This window comes from Nuphar pumila, chromosome 5, assembly GCF_984573655.1.
Source record: "Nuphar pumila chromosome 5, dmNupPumi1.hap1.1, whole genome shotgun sequence".
Lineage (NCBI taxonomy): Eukaryota > Viridiplantae > Streptophyta > Magnoliopsida > Nymphaeales > Nymphaeaceae > Nuphar > Nuphar pumila.
Window position 1 is genome coordinate 28139920 of NC_143253.1, and position 9575 is coordinate 28149494.

Consider the following 9575-nt stretch of genomic DNA (forward strand, 5'->3'; position numbering starts at 1 on the left):
TTTAGCCCGGCCCCCTCAAAATTTTTTTTTCTAGCCCCCGCCTTAAGAAAAAAAATATTTTGTTTATGTTTGGGCCCAAACAAAAGTTCCTGGGTCCGTCCCTGGTGAAAAACTCTAATGATGCTTAGTGGTGGAGAAGATCATGATTAGGCATATCTGTGGACCCGGTGAAAAAGAGGCCCCGCCTCGCCCCGTTTGGACATGGGATGGAGGCGGGGATGAAAATTTAAAATCAAAACCCATGCGGGGATGGACTTACGCTTTCTCATGCCCCGTCTCGATCCCCGCCTTGCCCCACCCTGCCCTGCACCGTCCCCAATCCTTCTAAGGAATGGTAATGGACCGAGGTAAAATGGGGCTCCGCCCCACTTTACCCGGTTTGGACTGGGGATGGAGGACATCGGGAATGGAGGCGGGGATGAAGGTTAAAATCCAAACCCGTGCGAGGATGGAGGTTTGGATTTTGAGATGCGCCCCCCCCCCCTGGTCCACTGCAATCACTACTGATGATACACTTGTTAGAGATGTAAACGGCTTGAGTTTAGATTGGATGCGGCCAAATATCATATCAGATTAATCGCATGTGGTCTATACAGATTGTGATTCGGACCATGAAAAGCTCATATCAGGTTCACTTTTTTACACATAAGTGGATTCAGATATTTTATGGGGTTCCGTAGTAAAAAATCAAAACCACATCCGCATCTGATTATTTTCACATATGATTTTGGCTCACGAAATGCAACTAAACGGAGTCGAATCGGGTGGGATATAGGATAAAATCCCAATTTATTGACATTTTTGTGGACTTGTCATATACAATTCAGCACGAAATTGGACAAATATCTGATTGAAGTAACAACTAATGATGGCGTCATTAACATGGAATATAGAAGGAGGGACATCAATTATCCACCAACCTAACGTCATGAACAAACAAAGGTGTGATTTGACAGCCACAGGCATCAAAGTTTTTGACCTTAAAAGTAAGGGTGGCAATCTGGTCGGGTTGGCGGGTCAGCATACCTCAACACAAACCCAACCCGTTTATTAAACGGGTCGGCTGTGGCAAACACGAACCTAACCCATTTATTAAACGGGTAACCCGACACGACATGGTTAACCCGTTTAATAAATGGGTCGGGTTTGGGTAAACGGATTAGCAGGCGGGTCAGGTAAACAGGTTGGCGGGCAAGTTGACGGTTGGATTCGGGTAAATGGGTTGACCCACTCGCCTAACCCGTTTATTAAACGGGTCAGCTAGGTTGGCATATATACCCCTAACACAAACCTGGCCCGTTTAATAAATGGGTTAGGCGGATCAACCCATTTATGACATGAACCCATTTAAGCCAAACCGGAAACCGAACCCGAACCCGGCTAAGAAGCTAGTTGGCGGGTCAGGTTGGTGGGTCGTGTCAGATTTTGCCACCCCTACTTAAAAGTATGTTATCAGTGCAGTGCGTATTCTGCAGAAAATCTATACGATTTACCCTTGAATCTGTTATTTTTTAATAAAATTAAAAGTTATTAAAAAATAATTTTTAATATTATTTTAATAATTCTAACACATGTCACATTATGATTGACACGTACTATTTTTTTTCATTTTTCGGCCGATACAAAACGATTCACTTGGTTATTGGCATCGGCCGATACAGCTGAATCGGTGGCCCATACGGATATTGACAACATTTTAAAACCTGATGTTAGAGAACGAGCATCATGATGTTTGCAATAATGGTACTGTAGGGTCGGTCTGTTATCTCTAGGTTTAGCACCACAGGGTGGGGTCAGTTATGGCTTGAGCCTAGTGGGTTCATGGTCATAAAAAGAGAAGGCTTGTTGCTAGTGCCAACTAAGCAATAAAACTTTAAGATTCCTTAAAGTTCTTAAAAAAAATCTATTTAGAACTTTGTACTGGTCAAATGAATTTTATTTGTTTTTTTTAAGGAAAGGAATATTAAATGAAAAGAAAGGACAATAACAAGTGGGATACATGCACTAGGGGCAAGCTCTCATCCCATTAACCTACAGTCAATAGGTGGGTGTTGCATTTCAATACAAAAGCAGTGGAATTTTTCTTTTATTGGGCAACCGCTAGAGCCACATTAAGCATCTCCTCAACTTCAGACCTTGGACTACGATTCCTATTGGAGCTTGCAGGGACCAATTTGATAGGATGCATGGATGAATTAGAAGCAAAACCATGTTGAGTTTGAGACTCTGAGCATTCGTCGCTAATCTTCTGGGAAAAGAAGCGAGAGGAATTTTGATGAAAGATCGAACAGCAACTCTTGTTGGCCGTGAATCAGGGTCTCCAGTGACATTACTGCTATGAGTATGAAGGAATGCCGTCAAAATTGTTTCAGTCGTTTGGCCAAAGATTCAGGTGAATCGGCCGATATCGATTCTCAAGTGAATCGTTTCTGAATCGGCTAAAAAATAATTAAAAAATATTTTATGTTAATCAGAACATGACACGTGTTAAAATCATTAAAATAATATTAAAAATTAATTTTAAGTATTTTTTATATTTATTAAAGAATAGCTGATTCAGGTTAGTATCGTATCGATTTTCTGCCGACATGAATTGGTCGATTCAGGCAGATTCACACCGATACTGACATTGTGATGCTGACAACATTGGTATGAAGAACAACCAAGAGGTGGGAATAAATCTGTTGAAGGGTCCCTAACACCGCACCGCAGCCTGGCACTTCTCTTAGAGATGACTGAAAAAAAAAAAGAAATATAGAAAGGAAGAGAAAAAAACAAAAAAAAGAAAAGAAAGAAGACCGATGGTACTCAACGACAAAGTAAACCAGCACAAAACTGTTATGAGACTTATGTTGGACTTTTTGGAGCGAGTCCAACCCGATGTGACTCAGTTCACACCAAGAGACACAAGATAGACACAAGATAGTGGAGGGGTTGTAAGTGAATATGAAAAGCTCACAAGATAGTGGAGGGGTTGTAAGTGAATATGAAAAGCTCACATTCAATATGAGAATGTGAGTGGTTCACACGCGTGAATGTCATGCATGTAACCCCACTCTCCTCCCACTCTATATAGAGATCTACGGTAGCTTGATGAGAGCAACCAAGGTGATCTCTCTCTCTCTCTCTCTCTCATTGGGTTCAAGGGCCTTGCTCACCTTTCGACCTGAGCTCATCAAAGACATTGATAGGTTGAGGAGAACACCGACCACTCATGTCTACGCAAGCTTCGACCGAACCGACGATGGCAGCTTCCAGTAAGTTGTGTTCCCCATTTTGATTTTCACCAACATTGGGTTATGAAACCACATTACGCCTCTTGATACATGTTTCTTTGGTGTGGGTACGTTGGCGTGCTCTATTAGCAAGTAGGGTCGTCGGATCCAATTTCAATCGGGCATGCCAACCCCCCCGCTAAGTTTTCCCTCCCTGCCACCCTAGCTAGACACAACCACCACCAAGAGGCTGGACGAGGCCTCGCCGAGCAGCGGTTGGCCTATGTTGGTCGGCCGTCATCGGCACCTGCCAAGGTCGGCCGCAGCTGCTAATCGACTATGGCTGCAAATAGCCACAGTCGACCGCAAGGCATGCTATCATCAATGGCTGGATGGCACCGCCTAAGGCCGACCATCGCCGTCGACGGTGGTGGTTGGCTATGGGTGGCGGCTACCTATGTTAGCAATCGGCATATGGGTGTCAGCCTCGTGTGAACTTCTTTTTTCTCACTTTAGCAGCCAATGGCGCACGACCAAGGTGGCTGGCCGTCGGAGGCCAGCCGACCGTTGGAATCAAGAAGGTCGGCCACCAATGGTAGTTGTCAGGGTTAAATCAACAGGAAAGGGGATTAAAATCCCCTTTTCATTTTGGGTTTTAACCACCACAGTCGTCTACAAATGGCCGGATCCGATGGCGGTTGGCCGTCGTAGTCGATTGTCGATGGTAGCGGCTGTCGCTAGGGGGCGGGAACGGTTACAGGTGTAACCGTAACCTCGATAAAAAAAATATATTTCATGATGGTGGTCGGGTTTTCATTGTAGCAATTATAGTAGATCCCGATCGGGTCAAGGGCTCGATCCGACCCGACCCGAACCCAAACCCGATTCTGGGTTTTAGGTGGTTTGGGTCTACGCCCGTCCTAGGGGGGGGATGTAACGCCCCATTTATTGTACACGGAAATTTAATAGGATTTTTTTTAAAGGGACATTCAAATAAACAAATGGGAAGCTGCATCAAGTCTTATTCCATCACATCAGAGTTTATTACATCACAAGTCCAATTATCCAAAAACATTGAACAGAAAAGTACTAGTGCCATGACCACCCCCGACAAAGCCGTTGCCCTCACTCTGATAGTTTATTTGTATTCTCACCTGAAAACAGTAAACCACAAAGGAATCATACTAACCTTGTCTGAGTAAGAGATACAGTCCTAAATACATATGTGTAGTGTCATGTGAACAAGTATGTGTGCGACATGATTTGACAGGATCCAAACAAACATTTACTTGCTAGGGCTGTCATATCTAGTTCAGAAGTCTGTGTAAGTGTTCCTATGATTTAAATTTCTAAGTTTTGTCCAACTTGAAATTTTAGCATTTTCATTGGTCATTAACACGTTTATTATTCTTGTTCGTCATTCCATTATTAACCTTGTGGGTACGAACATGCATTCGACATCTTAGCGGACCGAGATTATATGGGGTCCATTATTTAATACCCTGTATAATTAGCCGTACGGATACCCAAAAGGGGCACGGTGCTCGACTGAGAGAGATCCCCAATTGGCAAGTGATTATCACTAGATGCACCCATAACTCTTCTGCAGAAGACATGAACCTACCACCTAGGATTCACTGGTAGTCTTGATCCCCTAACTCCGAGGACTGGAGACCGGGTGAGACGTCTCACTCTCACAACACAAGAATGTCTCACGAAGTGTGTACCACCCACTCTCTCCAAAGTAGACCATGGGTCTGGTAACATACATTGTGATCTAGTATACCCAGAACCCAGGAATCTAGTAACATACACCGTTGTGGTGTACCCAGAAACCTCATGAGAAACCAGTAACATATACCCTTTCTGGTATACCCAGTTCTCATATCAAATATCTTTTTTTTATTTTCTCATTTATTTTATGTACGACTAACCCAACGAAGATTTCTTGTGCCTGCTAGCTTATCGTGTTCTTACGTTTTTCTTGACATATAATTCAAAATTCCATATAACCTAAAATCCCGACTCGAGTTATACCACCCTAGAGTCATGCTCCACGGTTCACTTCCAGGTGAGCGAGCTTGTCGGCTTTTTAATCTTCGCAACCATATGTATAACCCCATGGTTCACCCCTGTAGATGGGTCACGCTAAGGGAGTGGCTGCTACCAGCCCCTTCCGCATAAGACAGCAGCAAGACAAATTCCTTAGGAGTTACACAGTGGGAAAGGGGTATTTTTGGCAGCAACGACGGATTGTGTAGCACCCCACCAGTCTGCATCATCAAACACGTCGTAACTGGCAAGACCAGTAGAAACCGACTATTGTGGTAGTACCAACAGCAGTGGGTTCGGTTTGTTGACTCACCACAGTCAATCAACTAGCTTTGAAGGCATTGGACTCGGTTCTACCAAACACTGACACATGGGCAGCCACTGGACGTGTACAGTCATACAAATCCACTGCTACAGACATTGGAACGAGTCCCAACATCAACGTCAGGTAGGTTAAGTGGACAGACCACATTTTTTGTCCACAACCGGTTGCTCAAGGTCATGGTTGGGCTCAGTTTTGCTGAGCCTAGACCCGGTCACCCCGTCAGCTTCAAACTTGGGTGCAACAGCACCACACCTATCTCGCGACCCAAGTCGAAACCTGTTCCAGGTTCAACTTCCAGTCCGTTGGACCGACTGACATCCTTTTTTATTGTTTTTTTTTTCAGTTGTAACCAAGTGACAAGGGTCACACTAATGGGACTGGTCTGTTGAACCCGGCCCCGACTTTATGACAAGGGTCACGTTAATGGACCAATCTGATGCTTCACGTAGGTATATTGCATAAACTCGGTTCGTTTATGCATTGAATCATATTTTCAATGTCTCATTTGAATGCTACTCGCTCAGCTTAATGCACCATGTTGTTGATCTAAACCTTCTTTTCTTTATATATATATATTTCTAGATGTATATCGGTTGAATCTAATTCACTGAATATACTATCATGTCCATAGTGACATGCCTAGATCGTTTCAAACCTTAATTTCATGAACCGATGATACAAGATTTGGTGCTTGATCCCTGCCTTACGAACTAACGTGATGTGTATTACTATGGTGCAGTTTAGCTATTTAGTAGCTAACATGGTCTCATTACTCTCTGAAAAAATCCTTGTATTTAACCAGACTGACATAGATCCGAACTATGCACTAACACCCTGTCAACATTTTAACATGGTCGGTGCATATCCCCAATAGAAAGCATACATGTCGACTTGGTCCAACCTGTGGCTTACTGTATTATGAGAGTAACCCTACCTCTAAGCATCCCAACCAGAGGTTCAATGTAAGACAACATCAGACCTTTGTCGTGGGTATGCAAGCTGGGTTATGTACCAACGTAAATCGATGCTTAAAAATATATATAAAAAAAATTTCATTGCTCTTCAAAAATCATGAAACTAGATAACTATTATAATCTGAATGAAGAAATGGTAACTTGTATGAAACCATAGGAATTCAATCTCATCGCAACTAATCAAATGAATACTCTCACACTCCCACGTACCGAATTTGACATGGTATTTTTTAGACATACTAGATCAAATGACATTGCACAAATGTATAAAGGAAGGTATCCCTACCTCGTTGAAGATACGAATTCGGAGGTGGACACACTTCGCTTTATCATGAGAGTCGAATGGTCCCTTACATCGTTCAACCCAACGATATGCGGCAAAAGCTTGGTTTCTGTCTCTAATGGAGGTGAATTGGCCAAAGATGTGAAAAATGATGAAAGAGAGAGAGCTGCAAATCTGGAAATCATGTAGAAGGGAAGAGGCTCTATCAAAAACTAGGTTTTTTTGTAAAGCTTCACCCACCCCTTCCATTTTTCTCTCTTGGAAACCGCCTCATTCAATTCTCTTTTGTAACTCCCACCTTCTTTTTCGAATTTCAAGAGCCATTACCATTTTTAGTACCTTGTAACCCCCCCCCCCCCCATTTCGAATTTGAGGGAAAGGAGGTTTTTCCAAAGGGGAAAATGGTTGGGTTTTCTCTTTTGGCAAAATTGCCCAGCCGTCCCTTGGATGGCCCAACCTTTCCTCATTTAATCCTTTCTTAAATGAGGGGTTACAAACTCCATTCAAATTTCAAAAGGCATATTAATTTTTTTTTAAAATCATTTTTAGTAAAAACCTCCCTGGCGCACAAGGGATTTGAACTGAGGTTCTCCTCCCTAAGGGGTAACGAGCCCCACCATTGCACTATTTCTCATTTCATTACAAATTCTTGCAACATAATTTTATTTAACCTCTTTACGGCAGATTGGCTTTCTTTGACAAAATGATTTCTTTACCAAAAAATTTGGCGCCCAAGGGGATTCAAACCAGAGTTCTCCACCCTTAGAGGCAATCTACCTCACCAATGCATTGATTCCTACTTCGTTGCACTTCCTTGCAACAAAAATCCCTTTATGTCTTTTTGACATTTGGTAAGAGTCCCTAAAAAGAGATGTTTCCCACTTTTTTTTCGTGGACAAAGGGCCTCAAACCTGGGGCGTCATCACCTATGGTCGTGTGCCCTACCACAATGCTACTCCTTCTTTTGTTGTCTTCTTTATTACGTAAATATCTTTTAGGCCGGCGTGGTGCTCTGAAGCATTCTTCCTTGAACCTGAAGTCTATTGCTCGGAAGGTCTGAATCACCTCATTATAGTATTCTAATATTACGCAATTGGAGTCATTCTTTCTCTCTTATTTATTTATTGAAAATACTCGAATTTTTTTTCAGGGTTTTGCATCCTTTCTCTCTAAAAAGAATTTCGTCTGCAAAATTCATTACAAGTCAGATACAAATAAGTCAGGGTATTTCTCTTTCATTGCTTCTTCGGGCTCCCAGGTACATTCTTCGAGCTCATGGTGTTGCCATCGAACTTTAATCAGTGTGCTGATCTTGTTTCGCATCACTCTTTCTCGATGATCTACGATCTCAATTGGTCGCTCTTCCATTGTCAGGTCCTCCTGTACTCGTAGATCTTCAAAGTGAATCACATGCGATGGATTTGGTATGTACTTTCGCAACATTGATGTGTGAAACATGTTATGAATATTTGCAAATTGAGGAGGTAACTCCACTCGGTATACCGTCTCACCTATTTTCTCCAATATGGTGAACAGTCTCACATATCGAGGACTAAGCTTTCCCTTCTTGCCAAACCGAAAAATACTCTTGGTTGGCGATACCTTTACAAATACCAGGTCTCCCACTTTGAATGATGACTCTCTATATCGATATGAGATAATAGAAATTGGCACCCCATGTAGTCTAACTATCTTCTGAATGTACAACTCCATCAAGTTCTCTAACGATTGTCCCTTCTTCATTGGAAGAAAATGTGTCAATTTGGTCAGTCTGTCGACGATGACCCAAATAGCATCATAGTTTCTTCGTGTGCGGGGTAACCCCATTACGAAGTCCATGGTGATATTCTCCCACTTCCACTAGGGAATCTCTATCAGTTGCATCGTGCCTCCTGGCCTTTGGTGTTCAATCTTGACTTGTTGGCAAGTCAAGCATTTCACGACATATGTAGCGATATCGTGTTTCATTCCCTTCCATCAATATCCGCATTGTAGATCCCTCAACATTTTTGTACTCCTGAATGAATGATGTACTTGCAATTGTGGGCTTCCTCTAGTAATTCTTCTCTCAACTCCAGGTCGCTGGGAACCCAGAGTTTTTCCCGTATCCATATGCTTTCATCATCCTTTCGCCTGAATTCATTATTTTCCTGTTGGGCTAGTGCCGCCATTTTCCTATACTGAGGATCTTCTTTTTGTTTTGCTATTACCTTCTCTTGAAATTTCGATTGTACAGTAAGATTGTTCACTCTTATGACACCAGAGTTTGTTGCGAATGGATTCCATTCTGTGAAATCTGCTATCAGCTTCCATTCTATGTTTATTAAACTGGCTAACTCACTGCCCGACTTCCGACTGAGGGCATCTGCTACAACATTAGCCTTCCCTGGATGGTAGGAAATGGTGAACTCATAATCCTTTATGAATTCAAGTCATCTCTTTTGTCTCATGTTCAACTCTTTTTATGAGAACAAATATTTCAGGCTTTTGTGGTCTATGAATATCTCAAATTATTCTCCATACAGGTAATGCCTCTATACCTTTAGAGCGAATACCACCGCTGCCAATTCAAGATCATGAGTGAGATAGTTTCTCTCATGAGTTTTCAACTGCCTTGATGCATAAGCTATGACCTTGCCGCGTTGCATCAATATATAGCCCAATCTGGTACCCAAAGTGTCAGCGTATACAACAAATCCACCGCTTCTCAAGGGTAACGCTAGTAC

At 42.5% G+C, this 9575-nt stretch overlaps 1 protein-coding gene across 1 annotated transcript; it reads right to left on the reverse strand.

Annotated features, from left to right (window-relative positions):
* Positions 1-8046: 8046 nt before the first annotated feature.
* On the reverse strand, positions 8047-8676 carry LOC149837236 (uncharacterized). Its single transcript, XM_090007999.1, has one exon. The coding sequence runs from the start codon at positions 8674-8676 to the stop codon at positions 8047-8049; it is 630 nt and encodes a 209-aa protein (XP_089864125.1).
* Between the last annotated feature and the right edge of the window lie 899 nt (positions 8677-9575).

Bases quoted from the DNA above. Each gene is read 5' to 3' on its own strand.
- LOC149837236 (XM_090007999.1), bottom strand. From the start codon at position 8,676: ATGGGGTTACCCCGCACACGAAGAAACTATGATGCTATTTGGGTCATC.